The sequence below is a fragment of the Zonotrichia albicollis genome, chromosome 6 (assembly GCF_047830755.1).
Source record: "Zonotrichia albicollis isolate bZonAlb1 chromosome 6, bZonAlb1.hap1, whole genome shotgun sequence".
NCBI classification, from domain to species: domain Eukaryota; kingdom Metazoa; phylum Chordata; class Aves; order Passeriformes; family Passerellidae; genus Zonotrichia; species Zonotrichia albicollis.
Window position 1 is genome coordinate 32581694 of NC_133824.1, and position 24508 is coordinate 32606201.

Consider the following 24508-nt stretch of genomic DNA (forward strand, 5'->3'; position numbering starts at 1 on the left):
TAATGTGACTCTTCTTGTCCTTTCTATGTTTTGACTGCAGAAGAGTGATTTTGACTCTATTCCCAGCGGAGGACCAACAGTTATGGTCCGAAGTACAAGCCAGGATTCTGAAGTCAGCACTGTGGTAGGACATGCCCAGAGTGAAATCTGGATGTGATTGACTGCTTGTTAAAGTGAGGAAGGGCATTTTGTGCTTACATTTTGTGTGGTGTGGCAGTGTAGTGTCACACATGCATCAGGTACTCTGTGAGTGCTCTCTCCAGAGCCTCTGAGTGGGTAGGAAGCATGTGTGTGTGCCAGAACATAAATGGTGCTTGCTTTATGGGCACATTACAGCCTTCATATATGCTGCTACATATTGGTGTATTTATGGAACTGGTAGATTGCAACAATTCTATAAATATGTCTTAGTTTTGTATAAACTATCTATAAAAAAATAGAAGTTTTAAAAGGTAACCTGAGAGCAAAAAAGGCAGATTGTTTGATGCATTAAAAATACGAGCAAATTCTCTGGTGTATTATCTCTTGAAGGTAATTGCTTTATTTTTCTCCACAGGTTAGTAACAGTTCTGGAGAGACATTGGGAGCAGACAGTGACTTGAGTAGCAATGCTGGTGATGGCCCAAGTGTGGAAAATGGTGGCAATTTAGCAGGATCCAGAGGCACTGTGTCAGACAGTGAAATTGAGACAAACTCTGCTACTAGCTCTATCTTTGTAAGGGCATTGTAAATTTCATTTTTTAAAAATAGATCTCGTACAGTAATATTTCAATGTGTGTGCATGGATGCAGTAGGATCTCTGATTCCGTTCTAAGGATTAATCAGCAATGACTTAAAATACTACAATGTCAAAGATGTAGTTTTGTGTGGGTCCTTTCTTCATTTCCTGTGCAATAAATGGTTTTTTGAAAGTAGTAAATTCAATCTTGCACCACTTTAGAGACTTTAGTAATGTTTAATATTAATTCAATATTTCTGTCGACCAAATGGACATTTGGTGGGCATTGTTCATCCTTAACTAAAAGGGAAATTCCCTGTTTCCTAGGGGAAGCTGCTTGATAGAGTAAAGGAGTGATCCATTTTAGTTTTAGCAGCTGTTCTGTTTCTTTGAAGTATTACTTTAGTCCTATTTGAAGAGTAGGCGTAACTTTCAAATATATTTGCCTAGTTGGAAGATCTGTATGCAGTAAACCCCAAATAATTTGTGAGTGCTTCCTTTTGGAAAGTCCTTGATTATTGTGTATAACCTCTGATATACATCTTACCAAGAAAATAATGACACATTTTATTTGGCTAAATCAAGCTCTCAGCAAAATAAGAAAACTTGCAGTGCCTTAAGATTGGTCTCACTCTGTTCATTATTTTGTAATCTTGATAAGTAGAACCCTTTACAGGGCTTCTACTTCTAATGTTAAAAAACAAACAAAACCATTGTGTTTTCTGGCAGATTTCTACAAAAAGCATGAAAATGATTTAACCATGTCTGCTTCCTTAGTTGCAAGTGGGTGTCCTCTCAGTTACTGAAGACCTCTCAGTTACTGAAGAGTCAGACGTTTTTTTTAACATTTACTTTTCTGTGTTTTTGTACTAAACTAAATAGAATAGAATTAAATAGAAATGAAATAAAATTATAAGAAACCTTGCAAGAGATTTAGAAGAAAGATGATGGGTGTATATGATGTGCAATGAATTCAAATATTGCACCATAATTTACCTGGCGTAGCAAAATAAATGGACCAGCTTTGGTTGTCACTGTTGTCACGGTTCCTGCTGGCTGGTCTTCCCAACTCTCACTCTTCAGGCCAGATGAGATGGAATTATTTGCTTAATGTCACACCTTTATGAATGCATAAGTGTGAAATATGGGGGATGACAGAAGAGGTTCTTCCCTTCAGTCTGGGGCTTGCATTTTTTTTTGCCTCAGTTTTCCTTCAGGGAAGCACTGTGCCTCCTCTGTGTTTTGATTTCTGTGTTTGTCTGTCTTTGATTTTTCTTTGGCTGACTCTGGATGTTTAAATGTATAACGCTGCTCTTTGAGCAAAACAATTGTTTTGTGCATGTTTGCAGGAGAAGCTTTTTTGAAGTATAGCTTGCAAACTTGTGTCTGTTAAACCCAACAGCACAAGAGAGAGCCCTGCAGGGTGCAGAGTTAAATTGCCAATACCTCTTTTATTATTTTCAGGCCAAGTCTCACAATCTGAAGCAGAGTGTGAAGGATAGCAAAGGGAGCACTCCAGGGAGAGGTCCAGAGGATGGGAACCAGCGTGTCTATCTATATGAAGGACTTTTGGGTAAGCTACTTTTTTTTTGTGGGGTGGGAATCTTTCAGGTTGAAGTTCAGATGAAATTATGTCTAGGACAGGCTGGAATTTTCACTTCCCCTGACACTGTTTTTAACCTCTAACTGTTGTCCATGCTGGTAGAATAGAAAGGCACATCAGACCATTCAGAGTAAAGCCAAAGTTTTGCTGGGGAAATTGAGTAAGTGTAAGGGGAGATTGGTGTGAGTAGTGTAGTTTGCATAAAATTAAATCTGTCCAAGTCTCTTGCTCTTCTTGAATACAAATTCTTTAAACAATATGAAGAAGGGCAGAAGGAAGTTAGCTATGTGTGAAAAGCTAAAATATTTCACTGATCTTGAAAAAAGATCATTCAGCTTAAGTCACTGAACTGAGGGCTAAACTCAGAAAGGACTTCAAGTAGCTCCCTTGAATTAGGAGTACATTGGCTATTTTGTCTGGACTTGTTGTTAATCAAAAGCTCTCTCTTCATGTGTTTTTCATCCTTCTCATTTATCGTTCCTACCTGCTTGGAATGGTGAAGGTAGGGATAAAGGATCTGTCTGGGACCAGTTAGAGGATGCTGCAATGGAAACCTTCTCTCTGAGTAATAATCTTATCTTTCCACTTCTCTGTGTGTTTGCTGTGATCTGTGTCTGTGTGAGATATTCCTGTCTCTTTTGGGCAGTGTTAACAGTTTATGGAAGAGTTATGCTCCTTAAAGAATAGAGATGAGAGGTATTTGACTGTAAGGGATTAAAAATATTGTGCCATTAATTAGAATGAGAGATTTGTCTTGTCTTTTCTTTTACACTTTTTTTCAGTTGTGATATTGCTTGTGGTTTCAAGTAACCTTATTTTTTTTAAATATAGTTTCATTGTGTGTTGGCTTATGGTATTTTCAAGGAGTGGGATTGAACAGGAATTAATCATAAAGTATCTGACTGGAATAAACAGAATAAATGCTCAATTTTTTTATACACTGCATAGGCAAAGAGCGTTCAACTTTGTGGGACCAGATGCAATTCTGGGAAGATGCTTTCTTGGATGCTGTGATGTTAGAGAGAGAAGGAATGGGGATGGACCAGGGACCTCAGGAGATGATTGACAGGTAAATTCGTTAGTAGACATTTTTCCTCCTCATTGTTTCATCTGGGGCTGAAATAGTAAAAATAGTAGGGAAAAATTATTTTAATTCTGCTTAACATGCTATTGTCACTTTGTAAACCTTGCTACTATACCTGACTATTCCAAAGGGACCCTTTCCTCTTTCTGCTGTTCAGTAGCTCCTGATACTGAAATACTTGTCTTTAGTTATGACATACTTTTTTACTCTTGTGGTGAGATATTTCCTGAGAAATCAGTAATGTAAGCATAAGAACAATATGAACGGATGGAATAGACTAGATCATTAGTAAAGTAAGAGATTTCTGTGGCTATATTCTGGAATTAATAGTGTGTTGATATACAGTGAAAGAATTAAATAGTTCCAGAAATGGCATTTTGAGCCTTCTCAAAATGCAAAGTAACTTAAAGGTGTTTTCACAGCTTGTAGTTAAAACAAAACAAAAAACCTCATGAGGAAACCACTCTCTAGAAATATCTAAGTCGTTTCCTAAGGCTTGACTGTTTCTAAGATGTCAGTCTTGACTCATTTCCTCTTCCTCCCCCCAGCTCTATTAACAGCTGATCATTCTGTGCTCTTTTCTACCACCTGCAGCTCTACTGCCTTTATCCATGTTATCATGGAACATGAAATCTGGTAGCCAAAATAAGAACTAGTTTGGGGTGATCATTTCAAAACTATTATTCCAGAAACTGCCTACCTTACTGGAAAAAGAGAGTGCCTGGTGCACTTCCTTCATCAGCTTTCTTCTGCCTTGCAGTTGTATTTAAGCTCTAATGTGGGATAGCTCCTGTGCTGAGTTATATGTTCCTCTTCTGACACTTGTAATTGTCACGGAGCTGCCACTGCAGAGAACAGGAAAAGGATGATAAGCCCAGCAGACCACTAACAAATTTCCCACTGAGCAGATGTTATTTGCTTCAACTAGTTAATAATTAAGGGAAATGTTTAATTACTGATGACAGTGTTTTACTGGAAAATGCCCATTTGACTTAGTGTTTTCAGAGGTTTTATTTGCTGTACGCTTTGCAAACAGTGCTGTGTCCTGTGCCAGTGCTTTAGGGAAGTGGATGAAGAATGCCTGTGAGTCTGCCTCAGATGTAGCTCTTCTTGCAGGTATCTTTCCCTGGGAGAACACGATCGAAAGCGTTTGGAGGATGATGAGGATCGCTTGTTGGCTACACTGCTGCATAATATGATTGCTTATATGCTGATGATTAAGGTGACTTCTTGTTCTTTTTAGTAGATTGCTACTCAGATTTAAGCAGTATATTTTGTTTGTGTTGTTTTGAAGAAATGCATCACTGTTTATGAAACTCAGAAGTGTGGATAATAAAGGCAGTTTCTAGTAGAAACGGCAAAATTGTAAGGCTTTCTGTTACTAGAGAGATGAATTTATTTGAGCTGTCAAGGGAAGCATAATCCTGCTAACCAAACACTTAGGTACTTTATTTCTTGTTTTGCATAACAGAGCCTAGTAGGCTTTAATTGTAAAATATATTGAAAAATACAATGCTTCTTTCAAGCACAAAGAATTCTTGTCAAAGGAAGGAAGCAGATTGAGTTTGTTTTATATACTCCTGACCATTAAGGTCATAATGCAAATGTGTTAAAAAACAGTGTTTGATCCAGCTTGAAATCAGCACTCAAACACGGGTGTAAGGTCTTTGAAGCCTTTAGTATCAATGGCTGGCATTCATAGTAGCCTTTTGAAATGGCAACTGAGGCAGAAATATTTTGCTTCTGAGCTTGCCTGCTGCTCATCTTCAGGAAGAACCTTTTGCTGTTTGAAGGCTCTCTGGGCGTGTTTGTTAGAGCCACAGCCTAGTGACCAGGAAACACACGGTGAAAGAACAAGAACTCTGAAAGATACCGTGTTGTGTTGAGGGCTCCACAGCTTCAGAACTTGAGTCTGTGCAGAGAAAGAGGTGGAGGAGCTGGTATGGCCAATGAGACTCCGAAGTGTCTCATGGAGAACCGAGGCTTTTGATGTCAGTAGTTGGAAGTGGTGGGTAGTGGAACTGCAGCTTGTGCACATGGGCAGGCTGGAATTCTGTTGTGCACAGCATCACTTGCACAGTAGCTGGAGAAAGTGGGATATGTGCAATGTGGTCCTGTACTGCTGATTAAAGAGGCCCTAGCATGGGTGAATTGCATATAAGTTGTTCTGCTTCTTAGCAATGGAAACCAAGACATATTTGGGAGATTAGAGTTGCCTCCTGTGAAAAGAGAAGAGTATGCAACTGTCTGTATATCTGCTTTCTAGGTGAACAAGAATGATATTAGGAAAAAGGTGCGACGTCTAATGGGAAAATCACATATTGGATTGGTGCACAGCCAGCAAATAAATGATATTCTAGACAAACTTGCCAATCTGGTAAGTAAAACAGTGATGAGTGGGATATACCTCTGGGAGCTACAGTGGAGGAAATAAATTGCCTGAAAAATCTTATGTATATTCTCTGCAACACTAATTTAAAAATATTAAAAATAATTAATTGAAGTTTTAAACGCTACTCTTCACAGATATAGAATAAAGACTGTGACTATATGACCCTGTTTATAATGTTTTAATGTTACACAGTTATCAGTAAGAGCTGCAATACAAATATGTATAAACATGACACTTATGTACAATAGTTCTGTGCAACATTAATGTTTTCTTAGTAACGTTTGTTGGCAGGAACCTTTATGATGACTATGACTATAAGAAGAGTTTAGTTTTCTATCAACTTCCAGGCCACTATAAGACTTAGAGCAATCAGTTTCTGCACAAAACTGTTCCCAGTATTCATAGTGAATAAACCTGATGTCCTCTAATGATCAATAAGAATATAGGCTAAAGCTTCAGTTAGTAAATCTAGCCAGTTTTTAAAACAACCGTCAACCAGATGGACACAACTTAGGCTCTTTTAAAGGTATTATCTATCTTTGGAACTTACTTTTCTGCACAGAAAAGGCACAAAATGATCTTATAATTAATTGGGAAAAATCAGACCAGTTTACTGCAATAATACCAGAACTCAGACACCTCACTTTCCCATACTGAGTATGGTACCACATGAATATTGTGTGCTGTCATAACTCTCCCAGTCACACTTGTAGAAACTAAACTTACTAGAGTATCTTGCTTACAGCTTTGTCCAAAATTGTCTCCAATGAGCTCATTAAATACTGTTAAAATTCTTCTTTCTTTCATTTGTGACACCTAATGTTTTGGGATTTTCCCAATGTTCATTCATGACTGCATGTGGGTTTTTTTCTAGAATGGACGGGAACTCCCTGTGAGACCCAGTGGCAGCCGCCACATCAAGAAGCAGACTTTTGTAGTACATGCTGGGACAGACACAACAGGAGACATATTTTTCATGGAGGTAGAGACAAGAATAATTTTAATGCAACCAGTAGCAGAAGATATAAGAGAAACAGCATTAAAAATCTTACATAATATTTTGTGCTCCCAGGTATGTGATGATTGTATTGTGCTGAGGAGCAACATTGGAACTGTGTATGAACGTTGGTGGTATGAGAAGCTCATCAACATGACTTACTGTCCCAAAACAAAAGTGCTTTGCCTCTGGCGCAGGAATGGTCAGGAGACACAATTGAACAAGTTCTACACAAAGAAGGTTTGTATCTTGTTTAATATACACAATGCTGAAGGGAAAAACTGCACAGAAAAAAATAAATCCTTTGTGTGTCATATTCCATGTTTAATCAAAAACCAGCACTCTCTTGCCAGCACTGGTTACTGAACTGCAATGGCTGTTTAGCAGCACTGACATCTGAAGCTGGCCTTGTGCCCTGTCATTTAATTGAAGACAGTTGTCCACCAGAAAGTGTTTAAGAAATGACACATAACTTTTTTGTTGGAAGAAGGAAAGCATCAGTATTACTAAATATTGTGTGAGCTTGCAGGCTTGTGAAGATAGTAAAAATACTACAGAGGATTCATGGGCAAAACCTAAATAAAACTATGCCCTAGGAGTTAATTGTATAATTTTTGATCTTAGAATTCTGGAATGGCTTGGGTTGGAGGGAACCTTTAAGATCACCTACTTTAAACACTCCACTGCCATGGGACACCTTCCATTAGTCCCTCTGTCCATGTCACTGACAAAGGTGTTAAACAGCATCAGACCCAGTACTGACAGCCAAGGAACAGCACTTGTCACTGGTTTCCACTTGGATGCCGAGCCATTATCTCAACTATGTTGAGTTTGTCCATCCATCAGATTTGTTCCTTTCTAGCTCAGCTCTGTGTCCTGTATCTTGGGCTATTGACAGAAAATGTTCTTAAATTTATCTCTGAGATTATGGCTTAATCTCAGAGTTGAAGGAAGAGGAAGAGAAGAATATGCCATAAGGAAATTGATAGAATAACATAAAGATGGGTATGAGGTGCATGACTAATAATATTGATTGCTGCAAGCTGAAAGAAAGGGAGGGATTATTTTGATGCCTATTCTACAATAAGAAACTGCATAGGCTTGGTTCGAATGTGCCAATGCATGAACTCTTCACTAACTTATGTGATTAAATGCTATGAAATAGTTTCTCTATCATCTTGTAAAACAAATATAAATACTAACTAGTAATAAGGTGTGCTTGAATTTGTATAGGCCTTTGGTCATTGGGCACCACATGGGGCTTGTTCTTTTTGTAGAACCTTAGAATCTTGCTTTTCTTTTCCCTCCCTTGGTAATTTGGAGGAATAACATTGTATTACTCTTATATCTGTTAGTGTCGGGAACTGTACTACTGTGTAAAAGACAGTATGGAGCGAGCAGCAGCAAGGCAGCAAAGCATTAAACCAGGTACAAGATTTTAAATGTTGGGAACATTTGTTGTTTAATCTGCAATCAGCAATTTTTTTAATTAATAGCTCCTTTGAACATAATCTCCTTTTACTTGGAAATCTTGAGATAACTTTGTGCATCTATATGCAAATAGAAGATTGTTGTCTTTAGCAAGAGTGTATTTGAAAGGTATTTTAAGAATTGGACAATAATATAGTAGTAAAAATATGGTTTGGAAAGTGTTTGCATTATGTTAAAAGCCATTCCCTAGAGCTGAGTGGTTCTGCAAAAAATGATGATTTTTCAAAAATAATTTTAAGAACGCACTTTTTAGCTGAACTGAATAATGCATAAGAAACTAGATGAAAATGTCTAGATTATTTACCTGTTAATAACCTCTATTATTATTTAAATCATATTTTGACATTTTAATTACTTAAAGTAATACCATGCAGCTCACAATTACAAGCCTCCTTTGTGCTGCTTATGTATCTGTACTTAAGATTATGCTCTCTGTGGTATTATGTGAGTGCAGGATGTTGCTATTCAGAAACGAAATGTGGCATTTGAAGCAAACAAACAATACCCCAATATGACATGCAATAAATGCAGGATGAACTGACATTGATGTTGCTTCATGTTACCAGAATGAAATTTATTACAATTCAAAAAATTGTAGTGGTTCTTAGAAAGCTGTCATTAGTGAGTGGACTCACTGAAATGGTCTGTCCTATTCTTAGTAGTGTCCTTTTGCTATGCAGATCAGTAGGAATTATGTTTTTACCATTTAATATTCCCCTTCAGCATGCCATGACTTGGCTGACTGCTTTCTCCACTCTCTCTCTCTCTCTCTCTCTCTCTCTCTGTCTCTCTGAATTTTTCTTTTGGTTTGTTGTTTTTGTTTTGGATTTTTTTTTCTTTATTAACATCACAGGCCCTGAGTTGGGTGGTGAGTTCCCTGTGCAGGATATGAAAACCGGTGAAGGAGGTCTTCTTCAGGTCACACTGGAAGGAATTAACCTGAAATTTATGCACAGTCAGGTATGAGGGAAATCTGTGAGAAGACTGAGCATGAAGCTTTCTGCAGCACGCCTGTATAGGTGTTTCCTCTTCCCAGAGTATAAGTAAGGAGAGGGGATAGTTTGATGTGGGTAAAAAAACTTAGATATATTTACACTCAAACCCACAAGCATGTATCTTTATATATATATGTGTGTGTGTGTGTGTAAAAACACACTGAAATTAAATGTCCTCAGGAAAACTATAATCTGTCAAAGAAAAATGTTGATAGTTCTTTCACCTTCTTGTTTGTTGTGGTCTTAATTGTCTAAGCAGAAAACAAATGTTAGCCTGTATTAAGGGACAGAAAAAGTGATCAATAATAATCTAAACTGCTCTAATGCACCACACCGTGAACAAATCCTCATTGCATAAGCAGTCAGCCTTAAAGATACAGTGTTTGAGTATTACAGGTACAGAAGGCAACCTTCTGCATTGTATTTCATCTATCGTATTTTAAAATTTTAGAAATTATCTGTAGAAGTTTGTAAAAAAATAAAATAGGACACTGGCTCTTGATATAATTCACAAAAATAAGAAAAAAGTACTGATTTCTTTTTCCTTCCAAAAAGCAGATATTGTGGGCATAGAGGAAACACAAGTAGAATTGTCATTTCTTCCTTTCTCTGGATGTTGTTTCTGTTGCTTCCTTTGATCCTTGTTTTTTATTTTGCTTTATGTTTTTTGTTTTGCATATATTAAATGCATGCTATGCTAGACAGTAGAATCAATTTTTAGGGGAGAAGGGAGAGTGTGTGTATGTGTGTGTGAGAGTGAGAGAGAGAAAGAAAGAAAAGCTTCTGTGAGTTCTCTGTGAAGTGTTTTTTCCTTTCCTTCTGACTAGACTTTTCTCCCCACACAAGCTTTGTTTTTCTTTGTGGATACATCAGTGTAGATCCCACTGGAAGTGCACATGCATCTCAAACACACATGCTCAGAATCTTTAACACTTCTCCCAAGGTCACAGCAGCACCATGTGCCACTTTGAGTTCATATGTGCCAGTCTAAGGAGTGGAGAGTTGTGAACCTCCCTCAGTTTCCTTGCTGTCTCTTAAAAATCCCACCTGCAAAGTCCAACCTGCTGTAGAGTTTCAGACCTACTCTGTGATGGAACACTCTACTCGACTAAGTTACAGATTTTGTCTTTTCATTGGGTGTGCTGAAATACAAAGAACTGTAAGAGGAAGTTATTGATTGCACAGAATGAATTTTCATAGTTATTGAAAATGACAGGTCTAAAACCTTTGAAAATTAAACCCTGGTCTCAAAGCAACAGTATCATATCCTTATAGATGGATAGAATAGAAATTCATTTGTCCTAAGGTAAGGACAAAAAATAGGAATGTTCTGTTTGCTACTTTGCCCAGAAGTCAAAAAAGTTCTGGTACAACTGCTCATCTCTAAGGAGATGACTCCATTTCATAAATGAAAAGGCAGGCAAATTCACATTTGCAGTGAGAAAGGACATAGGAAAAGATAGACACATCAGCAGCAGCATGGTTTCTTAAGTGTTGCAGGCATCTTCACAAGACAAAGACCCTCATTGTTAAGCACATAGTGAGCACACATGTATTTGTGCAAAAGAAAAACTCCAGATGAAAGCCTTATTTTTTTTTCCTGAAAGGCTGGAGTGACATTCAGAAATAACTTTAGGGAAACCTTGTACTGATTTTTAGTATGGGACTGTCTGAAGCATTACTTTAATTTTGTAGAACAGGTACTGAGACCTGTGCTACTACCAGAACTCATAGAATACCAGCTTTATCATATCCTTTCATAGAGAGAATGGTGTTCTAATTTGCTGTCTGTCATGAAGATTCCTATCTTTTTTCTGGAAAAGAGTCTGTACAGGCCAGACCCATGACATATGCCAGCAATCTCCCTTACCTGAAGGATTATTCCTACTCTTCATCACCTTTCCAATGAAGCTATTGCCATTACTTAAGAGGGATATTGAAACAAGTGCAGTTCTGGAAAATACACTGCATTTATTCAATATGTTTAATTCTTGGTCTGTTAGATTATGTGACCAGGGCATTCAGTACCATTTAGGGGATCCGAGATATGTAACCTTGTTTTCCTTTTCAAAGCAAAGTGTCTAGACAGGTAACAAACATGTATCATTTGAGGGTATCTGTAGAATGGACAACTGTAGCAATTACATAAAGGACTCTTTATGTAAGAAAAAAAAAAATCCCCTCCGGTTTCATAATCTTTGGAGCTAAAGGATGTTGGCATTCTTATTCTGACACTGATCAACCAGTCTGTTTTCTTAATAAAAGGTCTGCTATTCTGGATGATTTTTTTCAATTTTTGTATACATTGTGTGAACTGCTTCCTAAGGCAGTTGATTTCAGACTATTTATATAAGCATCATTGAAACCAGGATCCCACAGCTGTTTTTCGATGTTGAAAATGGCATTTTTTATTTCTGTTGAGTTTGAATGGGAATACTGACCAACAAAAGTCTACAGGATCTTATCAGGCCCAACTTTCTCTTCATCTTCCTCTCCTTACTTAATATGATGGCCCTGTTCTTGGCTATCTTTCCAAGTACTCTTTTCAGTATTGTGGCTTACTAGTATAAGGGATTTATGTTGCTCTGCTTGATTGGACATCATAGAATGCATTTAGAACATAGGAAGAGGGCTTTCCACTTTTTAAAAGAAAAATATACATGCAGTCTATGTGAGAAGACTGAACATACTGCTTCAGTGTGAAGCTTGCTGTTATGAAGGTGTTTTTGAAGGCTCTTGATTTGTGGTGTGTGTACTTTCTTACCATCTTGTGAATTCCTTGGGCAATGTCTCAGATGCATGGTGGGACAACCTGTTATTGGCATGTGAGAGTTGTCTTTAGTGTTCACAGATTGTCTCACCATGCTGCAGCACATGTAAGTTTAAGAATAAAAACGTTGAAGTCTGTCTGCACCTAGCAGGTTAGAGGATGTTCTTTAGAATAGTGAGGAGTCATGTACCTGTGGCATTGGCAGATAATTCTGAGTTCACATCTACAAAGTCTGTTGATATTGGGACTCAGTAGCCTGTGCCCGAATACATCTGTGTCAAGAATAGATGGAAGCTTAATAAAAGATGCATAAGGCACATGCCCATCTACGGTAGGATCCACACTGAATGCTCTGTCTTGAGGAGCCACAGTTTCCCTAGGGTAAGTAACTGCTATTTCCTTTATGTGTGTTTTCTGATGGAGTGAGAGGAGAGCATCTCTGTCCCTTAAACAATATAGCAAGAAATTGCCCTTTAACTCATATCTTCTGAAAATGGATGGTAATTGTGACAAACTTGATAAATTTTCGTCTTGCTCATAGGTCTTGTGGAAATGCAGCGCTCCGTAACATTAACTCAGATCGTGAGCACCTGGGCAGTCACGTCTCTTAGGCAGTTTTACTCTTCCCAGATAAAATGGCCAGTGTTCTGCCTGAGCCTTTCTACTGAGTTTCTGAATTTTTGTACTTCAGACAATTAGCAAAACTTTTCACAGCAAAGATTACAAAATAAACAGAACTAAGTGCAGTAAAGAAAGTATTCTGTTATTGATTTGTTTATTCTGTAAGTGTACCTCAAAAATTAAAATGTTTTTGACGAAGTAAACTCATATAGAATATAAATGAAAACAGGCAAATAAAAAAAAAGATGGGATTAAGTCTCCTTTCCCTTGAGTGCTTGAACATAAGCAGAAATAAAGATTTCTGGTTAAGTAAGTGGAGGTTTTGAGTTTTTATATTGAACAAAAATATCTCAGGTCTGTGGTTAGTTCTCTGTCAATAAAAATAATAATAAAATTCCTTTGACTTGAAAATCAGCATGTCTTATCTCAGATTTACTGATCTTCTTGACAATAAGTCTCTTCAAAAAACTCCACAACATTTTCTACTGTTGACATCCTTTGTCTTTCATGCATAGCATATAATGCATGACTACATTGATGTTGCTAATATGGGAGTGAAGAGGGTTGCAGTTTTCCTTTCCCTTCTTTCTAAGACAATGAAGTTTCTCTAGTACCATTTAAAAAAAAAGGTCCTGAGATCATGGTGTCCTGAAAGTGTAGGCACTTCAAGTATCCAACCACACTATTGTAATACAGTTTTTAAAGGACCTCTCTAAGGTGTTTGACATACACACTCCAAATATTAGGCATTGTTACTCTTAGTGTTTCTCTTGCCTTGAAAAGCAAGTCTATTAGAAAGTGGGATATGGATTAAAGTCTTTATAGCACTTGCTACAGCTTCTTATGTCTGTGTACTGACTTTGACCCTTCTGGACGTGCACATAAGAAGGGTCTGTTTTGTATCTTCAAATAGATTGGATGTTAAACAAACTCATTATGCAAAGAGAACTTGTTTATTCATGCAGTCTTGGTATCTGCATTCTAGACTGAGAAACCTCATTGTGTAGTTCAACAGCTTTTGTCTTTTGGGGTTCATGTATGTAAAACGTGACTTTAAGGCAGGTTTGTTTTCTAAATGACTTGCTCAGCTGGCAGAGCCATATGTGAAGTGAGCAAAACCAGAATAGGTTCCAAACTCTCCCATCCTGCTTCAAGCAGAAAACTGGTACTGACTGTGAAAAGGAGATGGTTCCAAGAGTAACTCTGAAGATTATGTGTCATAAACTCCAGTAAAATCTTACTTGGCAGAAATGTCAGGGAGAAGAAAGGTTGGTGGTTCCTCATTGGATTAAATTTGACTACTTGGTAGGTTAGGAGGATCAGTATCAGGGTGGGAAGTATAGTGCCCCTTACCTGCCCTCTGTGCTGGAGGAGGATGCATGGAGGGGCAGAAACTACCTGGGATGGATCAGAGGCTACAAACAGTGCCAAATTTGGGAGCCAGCTTTATTCTCGTCCCCCTCTTTTGCTGTATTTCAGGTGTGTTGGTATTCTTTTTGCAATAACTCATTTGAGTGCCTGAAGGGGTAGCAATGTTGGATATGTCAGAGTTACTAACTCCTTCGTTTCTCTTCCATGCTTTCTCCTCCTGCAAGGAGCGGAAGGTACTTCATCTTCTGCTGTCTTCGCTTCTTAGCACTTTTAAGTTTTTTGTTGATTTCTAGCATTGTGGCAAGTTTGTCTTCTGAATATTTATTTCACCCTTTATTTATGTATTAAACTGTAAATGAACTGGTAGTGTATGCAATCAAACTTGAGGTTGTACCTGTTGTGATGATGTTTTTGTTTAATTTTGATTTTTGGCTTAGAAAAACCTCCAAACCCAACTAATTTTGTGTTACTTTTCCTCCTGTTTTTGTAGGTTTTCATAGAGCTGAATCACATTAAAAAGTGCAATACTGTGCGAGGAGTCTTTGTCCTGGAGGAATTTGGTAATTACATTATTTTGATATTAGGTCTGTACTCACATGGCAGTAACTCAAATTTCCAGCCTTCAGATTCAGAGTTGCATTGCAGTTTCAAAGATGGGAGAGAATGTAGATTGCCTGTAAGGAGTTGCCTGAGACATGGGTGACTTTACATAAAAATTTCCGCATTAATTTTTATCATATTAAGATTTCTGATCTAGGTGTTTTTTATTATTAGACAGAGAAAAGGTCCTGAGTCTTTTGAAACAAACAGAAACCAGATGTGGATGTGTGTGAGAATTGTCTTGGTCTGTTCCTTTTTCATCTGAGAAACCACATTTTTAAAGCAGGATTTAAAGTTGATCTTTCTCAACACACCACGCTTTCATTACAAAGAATTACTGTTAATTGCAAAGCTTTCTTTTTGCTCTAATGTAGTTTAATTTTTGTTAAATGGAGCAGAAGCTGTTTTGTCTAGTTGTACTTTATTTATCCTGTGATTGTTATTTTAGAGAATGAGTGGAAAAGTAAAGGTTAAGGAGAACAGAGAGTTTGTGCTGTTTTGGTCAGTTATTGCTGTTGCATATATGTCTACACTGGAGTCAGGGCAATATTTCAGGTTACTCTTCAATGTTAGTGTCAGTCACAATATTCTTAATTAGGGTCTGAAAAGTACAAGTGACTAGAGATGCAGCTCTCTGGAAGGGTGATCCATGTACTTCTCCTGAAGCCCAAATTGGTTTATTCTTCTAGCCATCTTTGAGACATTTGTTCAGGTCTTAGGAGTACGTCTGAAACATATAAAAAGGAGCTGAAATTTAATTCTATAGTAGATCAGCATACTTTGGCCATTAAACAGAATCTGCATCAGCAGCTCCCATTACCAGGACTGTCATTGTTCTTTGGTACTGTGAACAGAATGTTCTGGCTGGGGGCTTCTCTCTTTAATTATAGAAGACTATAAACATGAGATTTCTTAAATTAATGCCTTTGTCCATGAGAATTTATTGTCTCCTTTGGGTGACACAAAGTTCTAAGTGATAAAACCCTTCTGGATGTTGCAGTTTGCTTGTTGTTTACCATAAATCTCTCAGGTGTTTCAGATTTGAATTGGTGAACAATTTTTTTCCAGTTTTTGAAAATGTTGCGCATGATTCATATGATCAGATCTGTATATTTAAACCCTGAACATGTTCTGATAGCTTAGATGTTTATAAGTTCTGTTCAGTTTCTGTTCCTTTGATAGCATGTTTTCATGCTGATGGGCATGATTCATTTTATTACTTACAGAAATTTCTGGAGTCAGTAAAAGATTATTGATTGGTTTTACGAAGATAAGAATTCAGAAGCCATGAAATTAGCTTAAAGAGTGGCTTCAGTTTCTGAAATCTTTACTTAAAAGAAATTACTTCGATCAGAAATTATTTTGGATCATTTTTTGATGTTTTATGCAAAGAATTCTTTTAGTAGTTTGTTTATATTGCACAAGAAGAAGGACAGTGTTTGGCTTGGTTATTTCTAGTTAATTTGTATTGGTGACTCTGTAACAGAGCATTTAGCCCCTAAATAATATCTGTAAGAAATGTAAGAAAAAGGACTTCTTATTTTTTTACAAAAGATTTGGTAAACAAGGGCCTATTCCAAAAGCTAAAATTGTCATATGGAACTTTAAAAGGGTGATTTTAAGAAGTAACTAAAAATAAACTAGGAGTTGAAATTTACAAGCAAAAACTGAGAAATTAAAACACTTGAGTTAAAAATGTCCTCTTTCACAAAATAGAGGTCACAGACAAGAGCCAATTTAGATGCGCCAAAGATTGACAATTTGCCCATCCAGCTAATACAGAGAAAAAAAAAAAAAAGAAGGAGGGTATTGCAGGGGAGGTAGCTTTTCTTCTTATGCAGAGGTTAGAGTCTACCTCACAGCTGTTTTTTGGATTGTTGTAAAGTTGACAGAATATTACAGTCTGTCCTGTTCAAGATAAATGAACATGTTTGGTAGTAGTAGACTAAAAGCATTCATCAAAAACTTGCTTTGGAAGAATGAAATTATTTAGTGTTAAACGTTGCAAACCTTGCCATCAGGTTTATTATAGTAGGAGCATATTGAAGTGGTAGATGCTCTTATAAAGGTAGAGTCTGGTAAGTGTGCATACTCCAGTCTGATGGGAAGTACTTAAATGCGAGATTTGGATTTTACCAAGCATGAGTGCTCCAAATTAGTGGTGGCACAGGAGGAAATTAAAGGTCCGTTTGTGTTAATGCTGGGTTTAGATGGCAGCATCACAGCTGGACTTGTGGTTTCAGAGCAGGATGCCAGCAGAAGTGCAGTAATTGTGTCCCACAAATGAAAGTGTAAACTTAAGTAAGTGAGGAAATGAAAGGTTCTTCCCTCTGGAATTTGAGTTACTGCTGTGTACTTGTGCTTTACTTTCTTGTGGCCCCTTCACCGCCGCTGCTATGAAAACCTTCATTCTCCAGCAGGTAAAGTGATCTCCCCTAAACTCATTTTGTGGTAGCACCATATTTTCATTTACAGGACCAAAGGCTGCAGGATGGTGCCTAATTTACTCCCTTCATCCACTCAGTTCAAGAGCATCAGGAATAACTTCTAATGTTAGAAGAAAATACTAATCTCTCAGTTTGAGGCTTGAATCTTTGAAAGCTTGGGTCTTTTCTTTGGGGTTTTTTCTTGTTGTGGTGGAGGGGTCTTTTTTGTTGTGGGAGGGCAGTTTCTTTTTCCTTTCTTCCTTTTTTCTTTGTATTCTGCAGTAGTAGTGCTTTGACTTCTGTGTTTGTAAATGCAAACCCACTCTTCTTAATCTTCCTAACTCAGTCCTCTCAGGAGAATTTTCTGCATTGGAAGGACTGTGAAGGAGTACTTTAAATAAAGACAAGGCAACTTACTGTGGAGAGACAATACCTTGCCTAGCTGCTCTCCTCTTCCCTCTCTTCCTATTCTCAATGATACAGGACTTTACAGCTTCCCTTCTCTCCTTCCCTTGTGGCACAAGGTCCTTACAGCTTTCCCTTCCTGCTTTTTGAAGAGTATATGAACAGTTGTATGTTATCCAGTGGGCAGTGAGACTTAAACAGCTGTAAAAGTCCTACCCTATTTGGCTGTGCACCAGCCTCACTCCCACCTTTATTCCCTGGTGACATGGAGTTAATTTGGAACATCTGGTGCCAACGGGTAAGGTAGCTTGGATGTGCACCTCCTTATCTCCCCAGCTTTAGTCTCTGGTATCACTGGGGCAGTGCAGCCTGGGTGTGCACTTCCCTTGTTTCTCAGCCCTTCATGCAGCTGCCAACTCCAAGGAGAGTGAGAGTTGAAAAATAAACCAAAAATATTACTTTTTACCATAATTTTCTGTACTTTTTAATAGATTATTTTCAAGAATGACCATACCATGACATATGAGAATTAGTAGGTACTGGTTTATATTTTGAGAACTTTCTCAAACCCAGTCTGCACTGCCTACTCTTGGCCCCTTAGAGTGTGATCCGTCTCCCTCTCCAGCGTTTAGCTGTGTCATACCATAGTTGAAGAGATGACATCTGCATGGATAGGTTTTGTTGTGGACTTTTCCTGGCTCTTCATACTGAACTCATCTGCCTCTGTTTCTTTTCTTGTCACTAGTACTATGTGTAATAAAACATTTATCCTTCCTCTATGAACCTGGAATGATTTGGTTTTGCATAATTTCTGTACTGCTTCTTCTAAATTCTTTTGTTGTGAAACAGAAATTTCATGGCAAATTCCAGATGTTCTGGAAGGGAAGTACTCAGAGCTGGCCTTGGTATTCCCCTGATATTGACTTTTTTAATTTGCCAGTTGAATGTTCTAGTGTGGTCTTTGTTCTCTTCTGGTGATTTCCCATGGTATCTGTTCACAACATTTGCAGACCAAGTGCGGGCCAAAGGCACAGTTCAGATGCACTGCACACAAATGGGCCGGTTACGGTTTGCTTTTTTTTGTGCATTCTCCAGTGAGAAAAAAAGACAAATTTCCTTTACCTATATTATGCCAGTTTTCTTTCTATCAGTTTGAGGCAGTGCAATGGAACAAGGGCACATTTTCTGGATAATAGATTTTTTTATCAATGCCTTAATCTTCCTTTTATATAAAGATTTCTATAAGCCAACCAGCTTGATATTTTAGGAATATGTGTCACTGAACTCAGCATTTTATTTTAAGGCAACTCATTCAAAAACTTTGAATGTTTTCAGTGAGTATGTCAAGTAAATACCATCACACACATCCTATACAGGGGAAAGAATATCTTGAGGAACTTAAAATAGAGCTGGAAAACAGTCTTCAAGTTAAGAAAAAAATTCTCCCTCAGCTTCTTTTTTTCCCCCTGCATTTCACTAGCTTACTATGCAGTATACAGTGTCCAACAGTTCTTTTGAAATTTCTTGCTCAGCGGAGAAGATCTCAAGGGTGAAATCTCTGGGATTCATATAGTGACAAATTCCTATGGAATTTTTGCGTTATGTTTTATTGTAGTAGGCATTAGACATAGTTTGTTATTAAGCATATTTTTTCATTATTTTTACTGTCTAGCAGGAATAAGTAATATGAGAAAAGCCAGTCTCTTAAGAACCATCGGATATCTGCTGTGCCAAACACAGGCAGTGAAAATTTTTGCCAGCTTGAATAATTTATTATGACATTACCAGTGTCTTCCAAGGATATATGTAATGTAAATGAAAAGAAGTAGAAGTATGTAGAAGTGAGGGATAGTGAAGTGCCCTGTACCTGCACCTGCTGTCTGTCTGCCTCCCTTCCCTTTCCCATGGGAACATTGTGCTATTTCTTCCCCATTTGCCTCTCGTTTTTTGAACTTTTTGTTTTGTCTCTTGCCCGTCCGGTTTTAGTTCCTGAAACTAAAGAAGTGGTGAGCCACAAGTACAAGACGCCAATGGTGAGTCTACTGTGATGCCTCTGGTGGTTCTCTAGAGGATGTATCTTTACATTTTCATGTGGAGAAAAGAATTACATTGAGAATCCAGGATTTACAGTGAAACACCAGCTGCTCTTTATGATGTTTTCAGCAGGGGGAGACAGCAAAACTCAGTGATTGTTGGATCTATGAAATTAGAGGAACTCACTCTCACTAGTAGTGCAGGAAGCACTGTTTCCTTTTTTAAGACAGATAAAGATGAAAGGTTGCCAATTTGGCATTGAACTTCAGCACAATAGGACCTGGTGGAACTGCTAAATTTTAAGACAGTGCAGAGCACAACTCTTACTCCATAGAAGTGATGGAAAGGGAGGCTACTTCCTAAGAATAAAATGATTGTTAACAATTTACAAAAATTTCCATCTCCTCATGAGCAATGACTTGTGAAAGAACAGTAAAAGTATTGATTCCTGCTGTATAAATGAGTTCGTGTTCTGGAATAATATTCAGGTTTTATAACAATTTTTGTGAGCACCAACAGTTGATAATGATGCTTAGCACTTTTATACATGATCAGGCTTATATGCATTCATGAGGAAGAAATAGGAGCCAATGATTATCATCAGAAGGGAAATTTCAGTTTATGTCTGATGTGCACTCTGCACATTTGGTGATTTCATGGAGACAGTCTTTCAAGAGGAGAGAGAGCAAAATTGTTTGAAGAAGCTGGAAATGTTTTAGAACAAAATGCTTAGAATATATGTAGCTTAAGAAGCAAATAGCTGTATCTGCTAGTAAGAAAGGCCATTTAATGGAAAAAGCTTATACTGTAATACAACAAAACATATTGTTATGCTTATTACCTTTACAAAGATTTTAAGTGTTAGTTCAAAGAACAAGAATTTTTAAGATCATCAGAACAGCTGGCATTAGAACTGGTATATAAATGAAGTCTAAGTCTTACCTTCACTGAATTGTGCTGCCAGTCACGTGGTAAAAGAGGATTTTTGGTTAAATAATAGCACAGTTAGATAATTGTGAAACTGAGTAGTGCTATGTGAAACCCTCTCTTTAGTTAGCTCTTTCAACCCCTCCCAGAAAATATCGTGTAATTTCATGAAAAAGACTGAAAGCAAATATGCAGAATGGTTTTTTCAAAGCCAGTTAGCCAACTTTCTAGCTTAGCACGCTGTTCTTAAAAATTATTAAATCATACTGTTAAGCAGCTAATGTTTTTATCCCAAAGGAAGTTTTTAGTTTGTTATATGGTTCTTCTTCTCTCTCTGTCTCAGTTAGATGGTGGCAGGGGACATGTTTTCCTGATTTTGTCTGTAGCCAGAGTACTTGTCCCATGAAGGAAGACATGCAGGAAAATACACATGTACAATGGATTTTGTAAAACACTTAATCTGAATTTCGGTATCTCTTCTAAATTCTTGTAGGCTCATGAGATCTGCTACTCCGTGCTGTGTCTCTTCTCTTATGTGGCTGCAATTCGTGGAAAAGAGGCAGAAAACAAAAGCAAACCACCTCGACCAGTTTCCAGTTGATCAGGATACTTGGAAATATCTACCCTTTGGCACACTGACATGCAGTACTCCCGGTTTTACTGCGGTTACTGGAGCTCACTTTCTGTCTTTTCTGAGAACTTGATTATCTATGTATGACCCTGCAAGTCTTTCCCCATAGAAAAACCTAAGCCTTCCATGTTCAGTCTCCTTCTGAATTCATCCTTAATGGAGTTTTTAAATGAGCTTTTAATCAGACAGTTTTGAGCATCTGCATCCAGCTGTGAGTGACTTACTCTGGACATTCCTTTGAAATACCTTTTTTGTTAAGATGAGTAACAGCTTGAGTTTGGTTGTTTTTTGTTCTAGTGGTACTTGTTACAATTTGATCACTTTTCAACTGCAGGCTTCTGCTTTCAGATTCTCTGGTATGTGCACAGTGGAAGCAGCCTGGTCCTGTATGTTGTTTCAATGTTGTGTTTTTGTTGTTTTCCTTCTGTGTTCTTCATTTTAAATTACCAACACAGCGTTCCTGTCACATAGTTCTACAATCCCTTTTGGTAGAGGTGAACAATTTAGCTGTCATAGTGTTAAAATATCATGTGACAGTTGAAGTTTGATTATTTAATTGGTCCATCTGTGGAGATGGCTCTTCTCAAGTGGAGAGAGAAACGTTGAATGTAGTGTATTGTAAAAAACCTCAACACTTCATGGGTTCTGTGGATATTCAAATGGGATTTTAGGTAACATTTGTAGCTACCCCAACAGTAGAGTTCACAGATGCAAATAAGCACTCCCTACAGCAGCGAATCACAGGGATTAGAAAATTAATAAGGCAGTGTAAAACTTGAAAACATTATTGGCAGAAGTACAGTACAGAAATCTGCAGAACATGTTCAGCAGCCCAGAGGATTTTGCTGTCTCCAAATCTTTTAAACTATTGCTTTTTATTTTGTTTTCAATCTGTACCTGTATATGAAGGGATCTTGAAAATACTGTGTTTATGTATAATGAAACTCACATAGTTAAAACTATCCCATCACATTCCTTATTTTAAATAGGCTGGATATGAAATTTTTTTGCATCCTGTTTTTGTTCTTGAACTGTACTGCACTTGTCTGGAAAGCTCTTAGGATGCTGGAAGGTGAGACTGTCTAGAGAAAATAATGTTACATGTAAAATACCAGGAGAAATTGCTCTGACACAAACTGATGTATTGTATGTTTTGACATAGAATCCTGACTAAATGCACCCAGAAATAACCCTGTTTTGGCTTGGTCAGGGTATCTACCATTTAAAATGGAATATGATAATATGGGTGAGGATGATGTAAATATTACAGTATCACATCTATTTATAGAAACTGTACAGCTCTCTGAATGTGAAAATAAAATGTCATTCAACCAGCAACTAGTTTTCATCCTCCTGTGCTTTTCTATCATTTGTTATTCTGAAACAAATGTAATTATATACAAAATACATCACACACATAGATGAAATAGTGGAAAAGAGAAGACTCTAAGTGGACAATCTAAATTTCTTTCCATATAAGTAGCTTTAAATAATGAGGGTTTTTGTTCTTCTAAAACAACATCTGTGTGTCATTTGTCTTTAAAACAAAACATTCATTTTTGTAAAACATGAATAGGGAAAACAGACACATCTGAAATATGCAAATTTCTTTTGCAAGCTTGCAAGTGGAAGTGGTACGTAAATGATCTTTCATCCTTTCCTAACACAAAAGCAAAGCTGAAATTGGCAAATAATGACATTAACTTGGTTTGAATTTATTTTCTTGCTTTTGCCTTCTGAGACTATAAATTTTCTTAGAGCAACATCTGAATTTTTAGCATTTGTAGTTTTCTGTATACTACTGTATTTCAAGTACAGGTAAGACTGAAAGCACTTTGGTCTACAATAGAGGTTCCATTTATGCAATGCTCGGTCCCACTGAGGTAGACCATTTCAATTTTTAGGTTGTAATTATGTTAGCCTTATTAAAATAATCAACTTAAAATTATAGGGGGAAGATTATTAAATGCACAACATCATTTACTATATACAGCTACTTTCAAAATTACATAAGCTGCTGTCTGCTTTAGGCTGATGAGAAACATCAGTGCAGAAAAAGACTTTTAAAGGACTTGATAATAAAAATGGCCCTCTGTCCCTTTTGACAGAATTTGTTTTGACAGACAAGTGTGGCTAAATATAGAGCTTGCTGTTCCATGGCTGGGATGGATCAGTAACAAGCTCAGCATCTGCTCTGACACTGGGCTTCTGCTCTTTAGGTGAGACTTGGCTTCAAAACTGAGGACGTTTTTGAAATACATGAAATGTTTCCCATACTTGATGTTTTGGGTGTAGCACTTTGATCTGAGCCAAAGACGTGCTGTGCAGAGTTTCCACCACCCAATGCCCAGTGCTGCTCTCTGGATACCAAATGCAAATGCAAGTTGGATTTTAAATTGTTACAAAAGTGGAAATCTTTTGGAATATAGTCTTCCATCCTTTCCACTCCATCACTCTGAAGCACTAAGGGATAGATGAACTTTGTTTTGGAGGAAAGAAATTGTTACAGTGATTTGCAAGTGTTTTTGGTTATATCTCACTCATTTTGATATTTAGGTAACAATACCTTGGTTGCAGATAAGAACTTAAAGGCCTCTAAACCTTCCAGAACCAAATGAAAGGCTAACAGACTAGTTATAAATCGTTCTAGAAATTTCCTAACACAGAAAGAATAATTCCTACGTTTTTACCACTAGGAGGAGCCTGTGTCTTAGTTTTTAAGAATTTCAAAATTGCAACCTTTTTATTTTAATGCTTGTGTTATTTCCAAGGCTCCTACACAAATGTTACAAAGAACATAAACTTGCCTTAAAACTTCCTTATGGCTGAACAGGTTTCTTTTTCTGCTACAATTTCATTTTTGTGGAAGTTGATTTTCAAAGTGAGGGTTGTAAAGTGTTCTCTGCAAATGCTGGAATTTGTGAGTAGTCTTCCTGGCAGTTTTTAAAGTGGAGCCTAAGTTACTAATTTATCTGTATTCTGGTTATCAGATCTTCATTGAGATGTTACAAAAATGTTTTTGTTTTATTTGTGAATGCAGTGTCCACTTCTAATACAAATGGGTCCACATTTTAAAGGTTAAAAGTTTAAACATCAGTGAGTGTCACGATGCTGCTACTTATTAAGTGATATTTGTTAAGGATATGTTTGGGAAAAGCATTTTGAGGGTCTGTTGAGGGAAAGAGCTCATTACTTTAAGAAACCTGTTGTAAAAAAATTCCTCACCCAGATTCCTAACTTTGGATAATCCCTACCATCCTACTTTAACACTTTCAGGATAGCAGAGTAAGATGAAATGTTGACCTGGATATTAAAAAGCTTAATTGCTAGTAAATATAAATAATTAAAAATTGCAGTTCCAACTGAAGTTCTAGCTTAGTAATCAAAGTGGATGGGAAAATTGGCTCTGATTGTAAGCCTTATGAAGCTTTACATTGCAAAAA

The 24508-nt window shown here is 37.3% G+C and overlaps 1 protein-coding gene across 26 annotated transcripts in view; it reads left to right on the plus strand.

The window, feature by feature from the left end:
• MADD (MAP kinase activating death domain) overlaps positions 1-22403 on the plus strand; it is a 69164-nt gene extending 46761 nt beyond the window's left edge. For 18 of the 26 annotated variants that reach the window (XM_074543085.1, XM_074543088.1, XM_074543082.1 and 15 more), the window contains 14 exons: positions 41-124; positions 557-715; positions 2183-2291; positions 2824-2886; positions 3270-3390; positions 4522-4627; positions 5672-5782; positions 6672-6779; positions 6870-7034; positions 8150-8222; positions 9139-9245; positions 14533-14602; positions 19460-19506; positions 20928-22403. In XM_074543085.1, the coding sequence (XP_074399186.1) occupies positions 41-124; positions 557-715; positions 2183-2291; positions 2824-2886; positions 3270-3390; positions 4522-4627; positions 5672-5782; positions 6672-6779; positions 6870-7034; positions 8150-8222; positions 9139-9245; positions 14533-14602; positions 19460-19506; positions 20928-21035 (1431 nt within the window). In that variant the 3' untranslated portion in view covers positions 21036-22403. The remainder of the gene's footprint in view (positions 1-40; positions 125-556; positions 716-2182; positions 2292-2823; positions 2887-3269; positions 3391-4521; positions 4628-5671; positions 5783-6671; positions 6780-6869; positions 7035-8149; positions 8223-9138; positions 9246-14532; positions 14603-19459; positions 19507-20927) is intronic. The other 8 variants (XM_074543111.1, XM_074543094.1, XM_074543098.1 and 5 more) reach the window with 2 other exon arrangements.
• Positions 22404-24508: the final 2105 nt, after the last annotated feature.